Source organism: Cryptomeria japonica, chromosome 5 (assembly GCF_030272615.1).
Source record: "Cryptomeria japonica chromosome 5, Sugi_1.0, whole genome shotgun sequence".
NCBI classification, from domain to species: domain Eukaryota; kingdom Viridiplantae; phylum Streptophyta; class Pinopsida; order Cupressales; family Cupressaceae; genus Cryptomeria; species Cryptomeria japonica.
In genome coordinates this window covers 102,019,702-102,038,807 of record NC_081409.1, presented here as the reverse complement: position 1 = coordinate 102,038,807, position 19,106 = coordinate 102,019,702, and the positions used below count along the sequence as shown (strand labels likewise).

At 35.8% G+C, this 19,106-nt stretch overlaps 1 protein-coding gene across 10 annotated transcripts in view; it reads right to left on the bottom strand.

Moving 5' to 3' along the window:
- The window catches only part of LOC131067594 (probable LRR receptor-like serine/threonine-protein kinase At1g06840), a 287,435-nt gene that overhangs the window by 78,758 nt on the left and 189,571 nt on the right, over window positions 1-19,106 (bottom strand). For 8 of the 10 annotated variants that reach the window (XM_058002693.2, XM_058002709.2, XM_058002727.2 and 5 more), the window contains 7 exons: window positions 18,896-18,961; window positions 18,681-18,737; window positions 18,354-18,448; window positions 17,960-18,139; window positions 17,495-17,796; window positions 17,247-17,298; window positions 745-836 (listed from right to left, as the gene is read on the bottom strand). In XM_058002693.2, the coding sequence (XP_057858676.2) occupies window positions 745-836; window positions 17,247-17,298; window positions 17,495-17,796; window positions 17,960-18,139; window positions 18,354-18,448; window positions 18,681-18,737; window positions 18,896-18,961 (844 nt within the window). The remainder of the gene's footprint in view (window positions 1-744; window positions 837-17,246; window positions 17,299-17,494; window positions 17,797-17,959; window positions 18,140-18,353; window positions 18,449-18,680; window positions 18,738-18,895; window positions 18,962-19,106) is intronic. The other 2 variants (XM_058002702.2, XM_058002733.2) reach the window with 2 other exon arrangements.

Sequence of the window (19,106 nt, the reverse complement as noted above, 5' to 3'; positions counted from 1 at the left end):
GGTAAAGCGATTCTCAAACAAGTCGCACTCCTTCCGATCGGGTAAGTAAACGGTGACTAGTTTATATACTGTGGTGAGAGGTACATAGGGAAGAGATGTGTCTTCCCACGTGGGAAGACATATCTCTTCACTACATAATCCCTCATCCACTTATATAGCATGCTTACATTGAGGAGGATGTACACACCGAAATTGATAAGTGTGGTGCATCTTTAAAACACGCTATAGAAGATAAAATACAACTTTCAGATCATATTCCATCTCTTCTATTTTGATCACAGAATTTTGAAAGAACTTAACACTTATCTTATAATCATCTAGCATATTTTATCATATTGCAAATACATATAAAGTGATAATTCCTTAAAAAGAATATTTTGAGAACAACACAAAATCAAACATTATAATAGCATTAGAGCATTCTTCCATGAACAATTCTATTATGGAAAATAATTTTTTAAGCTTTCTTACAACTTAACAATAAGATTTTATCTTTTATTTTTCAAACAAGTTACAGCATTCTTGACTCAAACTCAATTTTTAGGTTATTCTTATTCATATTTATAAATCTGTATTTTTGAAATGGTGGTAACAATATTTATCGTATAGGATGTACAAAATATATAGGAAAATAAACTATTGTAGAAAACTTTAACAAGAAGGTATATAAATGAATAATGTAATTCTAATCATCTGCAATACAACCCATATAACTATAATCTTCCATATAAATGATAAACTTACAATATTTGAGTGCAAGTAATCAAGTCCTTGTGCAATTGCAATAGCAATTTCGATCCTTTTGTCCCAACTTAAACTCTCTTGTAATTGTTTGTCTGAAAAAAAATGATAATTCTAACATCTGTAGTCAACACTATAAAACAAATACCATAGAAGAAAGGGATTATAGTACATGCAACTGTTTAATCTGGGAAAAATATACCATCATGACAAAGCATTTAATACATTCATATATAACTAATTGTAACTGCAGTTCAAGAAATACTAGCATTGCTCACAGGAATCAAAAAATAAAGAAAACAATCAGAACAAAATGATAACAAATGTCATTTCTCAGACAACTTCAATTAATACCCCCATGTTTTCTTGGTCTCAAAACCCAAACATATCACTTACAAACTAGCTTTGCCTATTGAAGCCCAATCCTAAAAAGCAAAACGAAACAAAGTCAAATTTAGATATCTCGATATGTGCAAAAGATACAAAATGAGAGATAGGTTACAGTAATGTAGCCATTTAACTGGAAAGGAAAATAAGATGCACACAAAATACCAAACAAGAATGATAGAATATCACATTACCATATTCCCAAAAGGCTATCTTTATTGGAGCATGAAAGTTATGCAACTTAAAGTCAAGGCAATGGTTTGGACTCAAGAAGTAAAATGACAACAAAGTGGTAAAAATGGAATGTCTAAAGGCTATAAGGGGAGGTGAAAACTTGCATACTTGATTCATAAAAACTGCTTCAAGCATGAAGATGAAGGATCTAGACTAGACTTGAAGCTTAATTTCTAATGCAGCCAAAGAAGTAAGCCTCAGCAATATGCCAATATACATATAATTCATATGTTAGTATTTAAATTTGCACCTTTTAGTGCAACACAAAACAAAACAAATGTTTAGTATAATTGCTCTTCAAATTAGAAGGTGAAGCTCACTATAAACAAAAAACTAACCTGATCTGTTCAATATGTACTTCTGGATTGCATTTTACAATATTTTTCCCAAGGATCTCAACATTTAGGCTAAATAAACTTTAAATGTATATCTTTTTTGGTTTTTGTAAAGTAAAAAGCTACAATGTTCTTCAACACAAGACAAAGGATTTTATATTTTTCAACTGAAAATAAATCCTTAGACTAGAAACTTGCACTATTAAGTTAAAAATAAAGAATAAACAATGCAAGTATATAGAGATTGTATAGGTAAAAACACATCTGCACAACGTGATAAATTAAAACATGACCATGGCATTCAAAGCTATAACTACACATACTACAATACAAAGCTTTCAGTAATTGTTAAGTTTTAAGTCATAAAATCAAATAACATGTTGGAGAAATTATGAGCCCATGAAGTTGCGCATACTTCAATGGTTCAACCAAGAAACTATCCAACCACACATGAGAATGTTGCAACTTGAGCAATGTTGTCCTCATTTTTGTTTTCAAAAATGAAGGACCATTACATAAAAAAAAATTTGTCAAAAAATGAAAATTTTACTCTACGACACACTTCCCGAGGCACAATTTTGCTTCGCCCTTGGACTGGCTTAATCCTCAGTCCATCCTTGAAGCACTTTTCAAATTTCATCTCATGCTGGATTAGTTTGCTATGTCTTTCCTTCAAATTCGGGTTTTTTCTCCCTAACTGCAGGTGGGAAATTTTCGTTAAATTGCAACTTTTAATGATTTTCTTTGTTTTAGTCTTTGTAGGGAAATTTTTAGCTAATTACAAGTGCACTTTATGAAAAAAGAACTTGTAACTTAACTTTTTATTTCCCCCTTGATGCTTTTTGGCTTTTTAAGTCATAATAGGGATTTTTTGGATAAGTTACAAGTTAATTTTAAATTGCATATTTAAAAGTCACTTGTAATTCTTTTGTAAATTCCCTATTTTAGTGTTTTTTTCTTGTAATGGGGATTTTATTCCCTTATTACATGTGTTTAGTTATTAAAACTTGTTGAAGGGATTTTATTTTCCCTTTACAAGTTATTATAACTTGTGTATCTCTCTCAAAAACCCAATTTTGCTTAGAATGGAGAAAAGTGACATATTAAACTTGCAATTGAGTTTTAAAAACCCGATTTGCTCCATAAGTGAAAATAAAAGCATTTTAAACTTGCTATTGTGTCTTAAAAACCCGATTTTGCCTTGTGAAGAGAAAAGTGAGATTTTAAACATGTAATATGAACTTCAAAACCCGATTTCCACTATTACATGCAAAATCGAACTTGTTCTTTTTTCCCAAAAACCAGACCAGCTAAGGAAGGCGATTTTGTTGGATATTCAAGGCAATTTTTGTGGAGATTTTTTGGGAAGAAGAGGCGTTTTGGATTCTTGCCTATTTTCATGCATCTTCAAACTCATATCACGACATTTGGAGTTTGTTTTTGCTGGCTTTTGGGTCTAAAACAGCAAACACGTGTTTGCCAAATACCACGTTTTGGTGGATCCAAACTCCATGAATCTCTTCTTCCCTAAATCGTTTTGTCTTCCTTCACCTAGGCATTGAAGTTGGAGGAAGATTTGACCGGTTCTTGTGCCAATATACTTGCATTTTGTGCCACGATTTTCTGCTTAAGATGTTTTTTCAAAAACGTGGCAAGGGTTTCAAGTTTGTTTCTTGCTTACTTAAGGGGTTGTCTTCTTCAATCAAATATTGATCATCTTTTGACGAAGCATTTCGGATTGACGCAAGGTATGATTTCTTTTTTTCTTGTTTCATTTTCTTGTTTTCTTGTTTTTCCATTCTAGTTGTAAATTTGTGTATATGTTTGTTTTGCCCCAAAAATCGGTTTTTGTGAGAGAGATTTTCCCCTTTGCAAAGCAATTTGTGAAATGCATTGTTCTTCCCCATTTTCTCTCTTTACTTGTATTCGGGATTTTAAATCCTGATTACAAGTTGGATGAAAATAATCGATCTTCCCTTATGGTTACAAGTTACAACAATTTAACCATCTTTTGGTGAAAATCCAAGTTGCAAAGATGAAAAATACCCATCCTTCTAAAATTAGGTTTTTAGAACCGGATTGCATGTCCAAAGTTCTTCCCAATTTCTTGAAAATGACATTCCCAAAACCTTCCTATTTTTATCCATCCATATTGCTTATATCCGTATTTTCCATTCACGTCATTTCCCACAAGTCTAAATCTCATTTTTCACTCATTTCTCTATTTTTTGTTTTACAAGTATACTTGCATTCGGGTTTGAAAAGTCCGATTGCATGTTCATTCTTCCCAACTTGTATACTTGTAAAACTTTCCCCAAGATCCAAAATTGGTCAAAGTCAAATTTCCACCATTCCCATTTGTTTCCCATCTTTCTCTCACACATTCATGAAGTGCAAGGGTTGGAGTTCTTCCCATTTGAAAAAGGAAAAATGTTGGTTGCAATTGATTATGATGTTGCCTTAACACTTTTAAGTTTTCATCACAATATACCAGGTTATCCTTCAATGTCAGATTTACCATCCTCTCCTATTCCAAAGAAGATGAAGTATAAATATGACAAGTACCAGAATGAAGTTTCACCTTCGCAAGTTTCCTCTCCTTTGGATCACATAAAAGACACGGAGATAGGGCATGTGTGTTGTTGTCATTTTTGTTTTCAAAAATGAAGGACCATTACATGAAATTTTTGTGAAAAAATGAAAAAAAATTACTCTATGGAACGCTTCCCGAGGCAATTTTTTGACTAATCCTTGGACTGGCTTAATCCTCAGTCCATCTTCGAACCACGTTTCGAATTTCGTCGCATTCTGGATTCGTTTGCTATGTCTTTCCTTCAATTTCGGGTTTTTTCTCCCTGACTACAGATGGAGAATTTTCCTTGAACTGCAAGTTTTAATGATTTCCATTGTTTTGGTCTTTGTAGGGAAATTTTTAGCTTATTATATGTGCACTTTATTGAGAAATTAAAACTTGTAATTTGCTTTTTATTTCTCCTTTGTTGTTTTTGTTGTTTTTGTTGTTTTTTGGCTTTTTCAGTTAAAATAGGGTTTTTTTGGTTAAGTTACAAGTAAACTTGTAATTCTTTTCAAAAACCCCTACTTTAATGGTTTTTACATGTAATAGGGATTTTAAACCCCAATTACATGTGTGCAAGTAAATTATAACTTGTTATAGGGATTTTATTTCCACTTTACAAGTGATTTTAAACTTGCATATCTCTCAAAAAATCCTGATTTTGCCTTGTGAATGAAAAAGTGACAATTTTAAACTTGCATTTTGTCTACAAAAACCCGATTTTGCTTCTAAAGTGCATTTTTGACATTTTAAACTTGCTATTTGGTTAAAAAATCCCGATTTTTGCCTAACATGTTGAAAAAGTGAAATTTTGAACTTGTTATATCTTCTAAAAAACCCGATTTTCATTGTTTCATGCATTTTGAACTTGTTATTTGTTCCAAAAAACTCGATTTGCAAGGAAAAACGTTTTTTTGAGGATTTTTAACAAATTTTTGTGGAGAATTTGTTGGAGGAAGGCGTTTAGGATTCCTTCCTATTTTTATGCATTGTTAGACACCTTTCACGCCACGTGGAGGATAAGATTGCTGGTTTTTAGCTTTATAACAGCAAACACGTTTTTTCTAGAACCACATTTTTTGCTATTGGAAATGCCACGAATCTTCAATCTTATGAATCGTTTTGGCTTCGAGTGATAAGGCGTTGAGGGTTCAAGGAGATTCAAACATCTTTTATACCATTTCCCTTGCATTTCCTGCCAAGTTTTTATACATAAGGCGTTTTTGCAAAAACGTGGCTAGGGTTTGTCATTGTGGATTCTCTCTATTTATTGGATTGTCCTCTTCATTACAAGATTGATAGCATTTTTTGGAGAGGCATTTTCAGTTTGAATCAAGGTATGTTTTCCTTTCTTTCTTTCTTTCATTTTTTTTTATTTTTATTTTTTCTTGTTTTCTTAGTTTTCCTTTCTATTTATAATTTTGTAAATATGTTGTTCTTCCCCCAAAAATCGGTTTTTGTGTGAGAGATTTTCCCCTTGATAAAAAATTGCATTGTTTTTCCCCATTTTCCCTCTTTACTTGTATTCGGGATTTTAAATCCCGATTACAAGTTGGCTGGAAATTTTTTGTTCTTCCCTTATGGTTAAAAAATTTAACAATTTTTGGTTAAAAATTCCAAGTTGAAAAGATGTGAAATACCCCCCCATTCAAAATCGGGTTTTAAAAACCGGATTACATGTTGAAAAGTTCTTCCCATTTTCATGAAAATGACATTCCCGGATTTTACCATTTCTATCCATTCATGTTTCTCATATCCGTACTTTCCATTTTCGTCATTTTCCGCAAGTCAAATTCTCATTTTCCATCCATTTCTCCATTTACAAATTTACAAGTGTACTTGCATTCGGGTTTTACAAATCCGATTGCATGTATGTTCTTTCCAACTTGTATACTTGCAAAAATTTCCCCAAGATCCGAAATTGGTCAAAGTCAAGATTTTCCCATTTCCATATATTTCCCCTCTTTCTCTCACAAAATCGTGAAGTTCAAGAATCGAAGTTTTTCCCATTTGAAGAAGGAAGAATGTTATTTGCAGCTGAATATGATGTTGCCTTAACACTTTTAAGTCTTCATCACAGTATTCCAGGTTTTCAATCAATGTCAGATTTGTCGTCATCTCCAGTTCCAAAAAAGATGAAATACAAATATGACAAGTATCAGAACGAGGTTGCACCTTCCCAAGTTTCTTCCCCTTTGGATAGTATCAGAGATACAGAAATAGGGCATGTGGATATGTCAGAGTTTGTAAAGACGGTGGAAGATCCAAGAGATAACAATATGCAGCAACTGTTGGACAGCCATATCCATCATGCATCTTCCTTCCCGGTGGCTGCCCTAGAACTTGAATTTGTTCTCGCTTGCGCACATCATTTTGACAAGGAGACAAGAGTCATAAAAAATGATGATGGTGAAGCAATAATCCGTCTTGATGCAGATACAATCGAGAAGGTCTTCAGAATACCTCCCGCACCTGTTTACATGGAAATCTCCAAAGAAAGTGCAGCTAAGTATTACGTGAAGAGAGAAAAAGATTATAAGCGACATATCAATACGTGGATCCAAGAGCCACGAGCCTCCTTCTCAAGGTGGGATAAGTTGTACCGTTGTGATTTCAAATGGGAGATAGGAGACACCATAACCCTTCTCAGCAGGATGATGGGCCTTGACCATTCTAATGTCTTTGAGCCCTAGATGTACCAGTTCATCATGTTCATAAGGCAGTCGCATCATATATCATGGGGAGAAGTCATCAGCGATGCCTTGTGTGAACAACTTGCAACAGTCCCTTCCACCATGACTTTCTACATGAACTCATATTTGGTATACTTGGCAGCATCACTTAGACACTTTCCAAGTCTTTCTACCAAGGGTGATCGCTCACTTATACCAGTTTGGGAATATTATGATCAGTTGCCTTTGAGACCCAGCAAACTGCATTTCAAAAGAGTCCAAGATGCATTCTTTGGTTACTTCATGTGTCAGTTTGACAGAACTCTGAGGATCAATAGGGTATCAGATGAGGCATGGGAAAGGGTGAGCGAATATGGATGCTTGTTTCTACAGTTCCCCACCTTCACCTATATGAGAATTGGATGCTATAGTGGCTAGCCATATATGCTTCCTAGATACCCAACTGATAGGATCATTCTTATGGAGTTGGGAAGACAGATGATGGCTGTCCACACCATAGATGAAAAACTCGGATTTTGCAATAACTCGGCAAGGCCAAAAAATTTTAAAAACTCGGGACTCGCCAAAACTCGGCAAAAAACTCGGCAAAACTCGGCAACTTTATCGAACATTTGAAAATACATTTTTTTTTATATATAATTCAAAAACACACATTTACACCAAATTTGTGTAACATATATGATTTCCATGATATATAAATCAAATTTTTTTGGTAATACATAGCAACAAATGCAAGTATCATAGCATAAACCAAAAACCAAGTGCAACATATGTATAAGAGTTCAATACATATCAACGTATCATAGTGACAGTCTCATAGAGTTATAGAGTCATAGACCACAAAACAAGAACCTCTGAAATTCTGATTACATATCAAGTTCAAAGTTTGGTATCAATGAAAATAAGAAATCATAAATTGCGTCTACGACTAAAGCTCAAAACAGATTGTGGCTGCTGGATGGGTGGTGCTGACGTAGTGGCAACATCCTCAACACTAACAGGTGCCTCTGCTGCATGATCAACCTCCTGCTCCTCCTCACGTGCTGCCACTTCCGCATCCCATTCCTCTCCTGCCCTCTCCAACTCACTCAGCTGCTCATTAGTAAGGAATGGATCCAAATCATTATCAACATCATCAGGAGAAGCAACCCATTCTGCTGCATATGGATCAATGTCATCCAAGTCAAGTGCTTCATGTGAATCTTGCCCTAGCACCTTCTTCTCATGTAATCGAATGTTGTACCGCACATAGACAAGATCATTCAAGCGTTGTTGAGTCAACCTATTGCGCTTTTTTGTGTGGATGTTCTCAAAAACACTCCAGTTGCGCTCACAACCAGAAGCACTACAAGGCTGTGATAATATGCGGATGGCAAGCTTTTGAAGATTAGGCGTTGTGGCACCATAATCTTCCCACCACAAATCTGCAAGGATACAAAATGTGATTTATAACTTGTAAAGATTTCAATAATCTTAAAGAGAGAAATAAATGGTAAAAATTAAACATATGTTTTTTTTTACCTGGTCGTAAGGTGGCTCTCCTACGTTTGCAATCAGGTGAAGAAAACAATTCCCCTAAGGCCTTCTTATAACTCTGCAACTCATCAAGTATCAGGTCTCGAAGGATCTCATCATCAACTAATCTCCGAATGCATGTGTCAAGGCCAATTCTAACCTCTGCATCTGCTCTGAAACTCGGAGAGTAAAAAACTTGGGATTCAAGAAGTAGGCAGCAGCATGAATATGTTGGTGGAGTTGATGGTTCCACCTCCGATCAATTATGCGCCATATGGGTTCATACTTGGTCTTGTTTGACCCATACAAGTGTTGAATCGCCTCTTTGGCCTTATCCATGGCCTCATATAGATACCCCATGGAGTTATGATCCCCATCCACCATTCGTAGCACCCTCACCAACGGTTCCGACACCTAGATATAAAAAATCTAACAAAATCAGCAGATTGAAATATTAGAAAATTAAATAATAAATCATCAATTAAAGTTTCAAAACTTACATTGATGATCTCCTCCACTATCTTGGCAAAATTAGTATCAAAAATGGCAATCACAACCTTCTCTGCTTCAGGCTTTGTAGCATAAGGACTCCCCAACCATCTTTCACTCACGAACATCCGCTTCAGGTTGGGCAATGTAGCAAGTATGCTCTGCAAGGTGAGGAAATTGGTAGCAAAGCGTGTGACCCCCGACCGCACAAGATCCTTACCTTCAGTGTGCTCTCTCATAAGATTCAGGACCCATGTGTGATTGTAGATGTATTTGGTGATATTCCTTCCATCTTCAACCACTTTCTTTACCCAACTTAGTTTCCCTATGTCCTCAAGGAGCAAGTCAAGACAATGGGCAGCACAAGGGCTCCAAAATAATGTCGGATGTCTAGCCATTAGAAGTTTGCCGGCTGCCACATATGCAGCTGCATTATCAGTCACAACTTGGATGACATTCTGCACTCCCACATCTATCACCACTTCATCCAACATGTTGCACAAGGTCTCCGCATTCTTCACTTCATTGGAGGCATCAATTGATTTTAAAAATACTAACTGTCCTCCTGAAGCAACTAGAAAGTTGATGAGTGTCCTGTTCCTACCATCTGTCCATCCATCAGAAAGAATGGTGCAGCCATTCTTTTCCCAAATAGTCCTTTGCTCTTCCACTAATGCATGAGTGTTTTGGACCTCATCCTGCAATAACGGTCCACTTACCTCGTAACGGCTTGGGGATTTGAACCCCTTACCTGCCACAGTCAACGCGGTGACCAATTGGTCCCAAGATGGACTAGAAATAGCATTGAACGGAACATCGTTGTAGATAAAAAATCTAGCACACGCCACCTTGGCTTGTTGGTGAGCCTCTTTATTCCATGCAGTGCCAAGCAATCCAGGTTGTGCACCAGGAGTGTTACGTGGAATAAAGAAGTTTTCCATGTTGCTGTCCAAAGTTCCCTTTGCTCGTATCCGTGGCCCAAGGGAAGAACCAGATGTCCCCACATCTGTATGTGACCCCATGGAACTCAAATCTGCCCTTGGGGCTGCCATTGCCTCTGCTGTTCTCTTTTTTGTTGCCTTCCTTTGATCATATGCTTCAAGCGTTGCTATTGCATCTCTCGTAGCCTCTTCAGTACATTCCGTACAGCTTGTGGTATCTCGGCATTGAATTTTTGCAAGGTGATATTTGAACCTATTAATGCCACCTTTTACAATTTTTTTGCAATGGTTGCAAAAAACATCTCCTCGTTTTGGACCTGGTCTCCCATGTTTCCAACAAGGGTCTCTCTTTTTGCCACCAACTTTAACTGTAGAAGCTGAATCCATTTTCTTTCAAAAAGATGTGGAAAAGAACCTAGCAAAAGAGAGGCAACATTTAGAGATAAATAACATTGTTACCAAAAAAAATCACAAACATCCAAAAATTACAATGACTATATAACTGTATTTTATTTACAGTCATCTATTAATAGATGACTCTCTAAAATTAAAATTTTTAATTGGTTGTGTATTTTTTTAAGTTTTTAACTTCAAATTTAAATTTAAATGAAATACTTTAATACACATTGACATTACACAGTTGACAGTCATTTCAAATGACTATGAGTATTTCACAATTGACTATGTAATACACAGTCATTAATTACAATGTACATTAATGATTAATGTATTACACAGTCATCAGTCATTTGAAAATGACTATGTATTACACAGTCATTTCAAAATTTGAAAATGACTGTATTACACAGTCATCAGTCATTTGAAAATGACTGTGTATTACACAGTCATCAGTCATTTGAAATTAACACAATCACAAGGATAAAAGACATCACTTGAAACTGCATTAACACTAAGCACACAAAAACAAGGAAATCTGAGGAGGCAAAATATTGTATTACTATCAAAAAGGTGTTACAATGCTGTCAAGCTCTCTGAAAATGGTTACAAACTCCTTCCTTTCTGCAGAGAGAACTCAAAAAAATTACAGTATGCAAGAAGCAAAAGGTAAGAACCCCTAAAATAATGAAGTCTTGTAGTATATATGCTTTCCAAAAAGCAGACAATGAATAAAATAATCCACCTCCTCTTGGGCGACCAGACACAAAAAACCACCTTTACAAGACCTAAAACATGTCTGAAAGGAGAAAAACTTGGGCCAAAAGTCAAGCCCCTCCATACCTTGCCATAAAAGCTCCTAAATGCATCATAAATGGCTCCAAAATATCCCTGACATGCCTGCAAGCCTTCATTAATGCAAAAAATATCTCCTTTCTGACCTTATCAAATAAAAATTAAAAAACACATCTCATAAAGTGACTTTTTGAAATTTATTATTTAATTAAATATGTGTTTTATTTCTTGTTTATGTTTAAAGGCAAAAATGGTAATAAATGTAAATAATAATAAAACAATTTAATAAAGTGACCTATATCACTTTAACAAAACATTTTATTATTTTGATTTTAATTATAAACATGAAGTAAAATAAATTATTTAATTAATATAATAAAAAATTTTTAAAATCACTTTAATTAAAATGTGTTAAATTTTATTTTATGCTTATTTAAAAGTCTTCATAAAAGACATTTATTAAGTGATTTATTAATATCACTTGATAAATATGTCACTACAAAAACACCTATTAAGTGATATTAATAAATCACTTAATAAAATGTTCCACCCCTTAGGCATTTTACAGGGGTAATTAGAAAGGAAAAGAAGAAAATAAAAAAAAGGCAAAAATGCCTATGTAATCGATGATATTAGGGAAAAGAAAACCCTAAAAAGATCATTTCATCTCTCATTCGATATTTTTGTCATTCTTCTTCTCTCCTGAACGCCACCAATGAGGGTTTGTTGTAGGTTCGAGCTGCTGGAAATGATGATTTGCAAACTCGAAGGGTGCATTTTTGACGATTCCCTTTGCCATTTGAGAGCCGCCATGGGAATTCTTTTGGTTAAAGCTGTGAAATCTATCAATTTTAGGTGATTTTGGAGCCGCCATGGATGGTTTTCTGATGGTCCGAAACTGCAATTTGTAGATTCTGGGCAAACTGGGGCTGTCGTGGACGCCATTTTCTGCACATTCCTTCGCCATTAGCGAAAACTAGGTGTGATTTTCCTGGTGCATATTTTCTGAGTGTTGGGTGCCACCATGAGAGCTTATTCTTCTTGGATCTTTCTCTTCGAATTCTCAAAAGCAATAAATATTTTTAGGTGCATATTTCCCCTTAATTCTGAAAGTCATTTCTCTGAAAATATTTCCCATTATGACTGAAAGATAACTTGATTTTCTGCAAAAAAAATATTTGCAAATAACTGTAAAAACTTGCTGCCGTTTGAAATGCCAAAAAATCAACATGGCTCCCCCGCAAATTTGAATCTATCTGCACTATTGGGGTTGCATACTTGGATTTTGTGATCATGCCTTGGAGGTCATGGAATACTCCCTATGCGTTGGATCTCCAACCTTGGTGTGTCTTTGAAATCTTTGTTGGTTTGTTCATTCATGCCCTGACTGTTATAACTGCTGCATTGTCATCTTTAGGCTGCTATTCCATTATTTTTCTGAGCTCTTAGACCGTATTCATCTTGACAGTAATCTAGTCCATGGATGTGTTACTGTATTTTATCTGATTGGCATTTTCATAGTGATCAAAGCTGCGAAGTCCCCTCTGAGAAGTAAACAGGACACCATGACCATCCCTGCTAATCTTTTAAAATCAGCACTGCATTTGTCCTTTCCATAACAGCTCAAGGGCACCATTACCTTGATAGTCGATGTGACCTTTTAATTGTGCTAGCTCTTAGAAAAAAGACTACATTCTTGGATTTGAGAGGATAAGACATTTTTAGAATGTTGCTACAAAATTATGATAAAATGAATGGAATAATTGATACCTTAGGCTTTGATTTTTATCCAAGACAATAAGACTATTTTGCTTCTTCCATGCATGCTCTCTGTGACTTTCAATAATTGGACTGTCATTGCATCTTTATAGGCTCTCCATCATGACAATTCCCCCTTTTATGGTTGTTCTTCAAATGCATCATGACTACATCTTTTGTTAGGGACTATATGCCTTTCTTTGATGGCACTGATTAACACTGTTGTTTGTAACTTAGCATGCCGGGCTCAACCCTTGTGGGAGCCCATTTCACCCCACATGCTGAAAATGAACATGATCAGATTTGTAGCTGCACATGAAGCAAACATGTTAGAAATAATATGCCTATGTATGATGATTTTCTTGATCTCTCTTGGACACCTAAAATATGCATCTCCTTTCTTCGCACATCAAGACTCGACTTATAAATGTATAAGTGAATACTCATATATAGTGTATGACCTTTCATTGCTTAGAACACAGTTCTAACCTATTGCCTATTGAATCATGCAGGAAAAAGGAGCACTAAGGATCTGGGAAGCAAGGAGGAGCAGGATGACGCTAGCAGATTTATGGATCAGCCAACAAGCGCCAGTCATTCAAGCAATGAATGGTCACCCTCTAGACATGCATTCTTAGCATTTACTTATTCATATATAATTTAGCTTTCATGTGCATCATGCATATTGAATGAACATGGTCAGTCTCACAGCTTATTGTGTGAGACATGCATTCTATCATTTTAATAAAGATTACATTCTTTCCGAAAGACTTGCCTAATCTTTCTATGCTTCGTACATTTATATCAATGAAATGCTTTTACTTTGCAATCTTTGCTTTCTGCATTCTTTTGAGGTTATTTCATTTGTAAAGAAATGCAACATAGAGAGGCCATTTCTTACCACTTGCTCAAAAAAAAAAAAACTTAGTGGCTCTACCTGATTGAGCCTGTAGGTGAAAATCTGGTAACAACAACTACAAGTTGTGTTCAATTAGGACTGTAGTTGGAATAAGTCTTAGTTAGTTATTGAATAAGTCTTGGTGGTTGAGGGAATCTCTCAAGTTAGTTAGGATCCTCCCACCGTTTTCTCAAGCCTCCTCTTCTATAAATACTTGAGGGGTCTATTGTAATTTTTATCTTTTGGAAAGCAAGCAAAAACTCTGCCAAATTTACAGCAAAGAAGTCTTTGAGCTTTCATGTGTAAATTTAAGAATTGAAAGGAATATAAGAAAATTGCTCAAGCTTTGAGTCTTTGTGCTACATACTTGAGTTTGTGTTCTATATTATCTTTCTTGCAAGTGTTCCTTAAAGAGCTTAATCACATCTGATTTGCAGTCTTTGTGCTGCAAGTAGTTGAGGTTAATATAGATTAAAACAAATATTTTGTTGAGAAAAGCTGCAAGTCTTTGTGCTTTCACTTGTTCTTAGGAGAATTTAGGAGTAGATTTTGTGAGAAATAGTTGTAAGTCTTTGAGCTTATACTACTTCCCATTCTTTTAAGTAGAAAAGAATAAGATATTCCAATCTTTGAGCTGTTATAACTTGTCCTTCATAGCATTAGTATAGAAAAGGGTAGATAGGACTTCATATAATCAAGTCTTTGAGCTTGATATTGCTATCCCGTCCCGAAGGAAGTGACGGAAGTCTTTGCGCTTTCAGGAAACTTCATTTCCTTTCTCTCATTTCATTTGAAAGTGGTTACTGTTGTTTATATTCAATCGCTATCCTACTCTGTGAAGAGAAAAGGATATTGTCTTTCTTGAAAGAAGAAGAAAGATTGTTGTCCCATCCTATTTTATTTTCAAATTTGTAGTTAGATAGGGGGAGCCTTCCCTTAATTAGGAGAGTTTTACTCACACACTGTGGTTGAAACCACAATTTTGTATATTTCCCCAAGTGTACAAAATTTTCAACCAACAATGTGGACATGTCAAAATTCGTCAAGAGAGTGGAGGATCCGCAGGATAGTAATATGCAACGGCTGTTGGACAGCCACATCCATCATGAATCCTCTTTTCCAGTAACTGCCCTAGAACCTGAATTTGTTCTCACTTGCGCCCATCACTTTTACAAGGAGACGAGAACCATTAAAAATGATGATGGTGAGGAAATAATCCACCTTGATGCGGATACAATTGAGAAAGTCTTCAAAATACCACCAACACCTGTTTATATGGACATTTCAAAGGATAGTGCAACCGAGTACTATGTAAAGAGGGAAAATGACTGCAAACGTCATATTAACAGGTGGATTCATGAGCCACAAGCTGCCTTCACAAGGTGGGCTAAGTTGTACCATTGTGACTTTAAGTGGGAAATTAGAGACATCATTACTCTCCTCAGCAGGATGATGGGTCTTGAACACTCTAATGTTTTTGAACCCTGGATGTATTAGTTTACCATGTTTATAAGGCAATCCCATCATATATCATGGGGAGAGATTATTAGTGATGTTTTGTGCGAGCAACTTGCAGCTGTCCCAACCACCATGACTTTCTACATGAATTCATACTTAGTGTATTTGGCAGCATCACTCAGACATTTCCCTGATCTTTTTACCAAGGGTGATCGCTCGCTTATACCTGTGTGGGAATATTATGATCAGCTGTCTTTGAGACCCAGTAGATTACATTTCAAAAGAGTTCAAGATGCATTCTTTGGTTACTTCATGTGCCAGTTTGACAAAACTCTAAAGAATAGAAGGGTGTCAGATGAAGCATGGGAAAGAGTCAATGAGTATGGGTGCTTATTTTTCCAATTCCCAACTTTCACTTATGTGAGAGTCGGATGCTACTATGGGCAACCATACATGCTCCCTAGATACCCGACTGATAAGATCATTCTTATGGAGTTGGGAAGACAGATCATGGCTGTGCACGCTCATCAATCTATCAGACATAAGGTCGGAATGGGGATTTCTACAACAAACCCATTGAAAATTGGCCGGTATTCTCTTGTCACATCCGTCAAAGCTAAAGCTATGGAGACTGAGATGCAAGAGATTAAACTCAAAAGGTTTAAGTCCAGGGCAGATTTTGATTACCAGGGTATGAAGGAAAAGATCAAAAAGTCCTTCGTGCACGTGCATCGTATTGAGGATATCTGGGTAGATCTTTGTACAGAAATGGAGGTTCTCAAGATGGACTACTGCAAGCTTACCGTTGAGCAGGTTATTGATCTGAACCTGGTGGACATTCCGCAAGGAATGATTGATGATGGTCATGTGCTTGATCCAGAGTACGTCTCACGAAGGGTTGAGGAAGCCCCATTTCCTTTTATCCAATGGTCGCATAAAGAATGCACATCCATTCTTGAAAGACTTCAGCCTATCTTGGCTAACACCAACACTTGGCTCAGAGGTAATGGTGTTAGACTCATTAAGATCGAGCCATTTTCCACCTGGTATTTCTGCATCAAAAAAAATGTCTCCCGTGGCAGCGTAAATTGCTAAAAAAGGCATGTAAATTTTAGGGTTTAGAAATGCAATTGTAAAATCACCTCCATCACGACTGGGAAAGGGTCCAAAATGAGTAATGCAATTTAGGTTTTGCGAGTTAACGTTTTTGTTTTGTTTTTACTGCCAATTTTTCGCCCAAAACCCTGCAATTTTTTGCGACTTTTTGCTGTTATACTCGCTATGAGTTAGGGCAAAACTTGTCCGCGAGTTTTGCAGCGAGTGACTCACGGCCGAATATGGCTCGCGAGTACTCATGAGTCTGCTAAAAAATCATAGAGTTTTTCAACCATGGCATAAAGGATCATATCCCATGTATCCATGTGCCCATGTTTAATTCCATGTCTGTCACACCAAGCATTATAAAGTATAGTCCATGTACTTGTGAATAGCACGAGTATGCCTGGAATGGATGCTAATTGAATTATTAGTGGCTTTGAGTCTTATGTACTCCAACTTGTGAATAGCATGAGTGTGCTTGGGGTGGGTGGATGCTTTTTGACATATCGGTGGATTCAAATCTGATGTACCCCTTGTACTTGTGAATAGCATGTGTTCTTCAGATTGATGCCAACTGAGTTACTGGTGGCTCAGATTTTATGTAACCTTTGGCTTTGACACATCACCAACCTATCATGATAACTAGGAGCATTGGAGACTTTATCATGAATTTTTCCAAGGATTCGTACAATTAATGAACTTGATTAATCCTCCTACCTGGTGGTTAAACATAAATCTTATCAAATGGTATATTTTATATGTGGTAATGCTATAAACATAAGTTTTCTGCCAGATGATGTTAAATAGTTTTCTGATGCTCCCAGGAAATTTATATATTTGATATAATGAAGCAATGTAAGATATAATACACACGTACATGATCTTAAATATCAATAACAGAGAAATGCAGATCAAGGAATAATGTAACCATACTTGATATCAAATTGTTCAGATTGCCATTTTTCATGAACTCGTACACCAGAATCTGCAAGATACACATGTAGATCATGAGCAATAGCAGCAGGCAAAAATGATAGAACCCAAAGTGAACTAGCTATGTCAATCTGGTAAGAATTATTGTATAAATACATGAAACATTTATTATGGTGACATATGTTTAAGATGGTTTCATCCTCACATGTAGACAAGGAAAATAGCACTACAGCTAAAATTAGACAAACCTGCTCCATGCCTTCCTCACAGAACCCTTCAAGCTTCACCAGACAGCGGTGATGTAATCTACTAAGAATGACTATTTCATTCTGAAACTCTTTGTGTCCTTGAAAGCTTGAAGGAGATGCCCTTTTGATGGCCACCATGCATCCATTGTCAAGATAACCTTTGTAGACCCTACCAAACCCTCCAAAGCCAATTTCATTGGTTTTACTAAAGCCTTCTGTGGCTTTTACAATCTCATTCAGACTAAATCTTCGCATTCCATTTGGGACCTCCCATGGCTCAATATTATCACTTCCCAAAGTATCTATTTCATCCCATAGGGAATGTAAATTGGTACAAAATCAAATAATGAGCATTCTTTTCTTCTTAAGTATGCATAAATCATTTTAAAAAACCAGAAAACAAATTGCAAATTCACTCCATAATTTAAAAAGAAACATATATTTTTAATTTAAACAAGGGAGCACCTGTGCTTGACTGGGTACCAACAGGAAGCAATTGTGAGTTTCCTGCCTGCTTGATTTTCCTCTTCAATACATAAAATGTGACAACAAGAATCACAAGCAACAAAATACCAGATATAGAAGCCCCTAAGACAATCCTTGTGTGCTTCTGTTTGTGATGTTGAAGACGGTATCCAGATTGAGCTTCATTTTCATTAACAAAAGTATGATTGATTTAGACAAATGAAGAACGTGGAACACATGAATGAACAGAATACAGCCCAAATAACTCTTAAACACCATAAAATATGGACTAGCCCAGGTTTAAAAATTGAAGGTTAATTTTGAGTTTAAGAATGCAGGGGTTGTTAACATTTATTTTCTCATCATGGGCATAACAGCAAGGAAGCATGCATACCATTTTCAGGTTGAGAATAAAAGGAAACACAACTGGATGAACCCAAGCATTTTGCATGACTATCCAGGTCAGAATCCAGACAATTTCCTGCAAAACTAAACATTTAGAGTTCTTTCAGTACAGATACCTTTATATTATCCCAGAGCACTCAATTTATCATTGGATTTTTAATGAAGGTATTAACGTAACAACTAAGAAAGACAACAATGGAATTAATATCTGTAGATTGACTTCCAATATAAATTACATCAAACAGTATTTGTCTAGTTCAAACTTGCAGATTATAGTAACATAGATATGATGAAATTAAAGAGTATTGTAGCTTACGTAGTCTCAGGAAAGCCTCTTGGACTTGGCCCAAAGAAGTAGTTACAACCTAAATTTCTAAAGATCACATTGAATAGACACTGAACGTCAGCATTCAGAACTTAAGGCATAGAAAATATGTAATACAATATACTACATCTTTGAGAAGCCAAATAATATCTTTGTGACAATTTCGCAAATCAAGAGTTAGAGTTGAAGGTTTCCACAATGCTCACATTCTGGTACTGAATCTTGAAAGCCAGGTAGGAAAGGGTCCACTTAATCGATTATCAAAAACATTTCTGCAATGCAAGTATGATCAATTTTAACTTTTAAGATGAAAGACACAAAACCAATTGAAAAAAAAATAGAGATATGCCAGACTTTGCATCATTCTAAGTTCTAACAATTCATTACGTAATATGAATATTGTGTGATTGATATAAA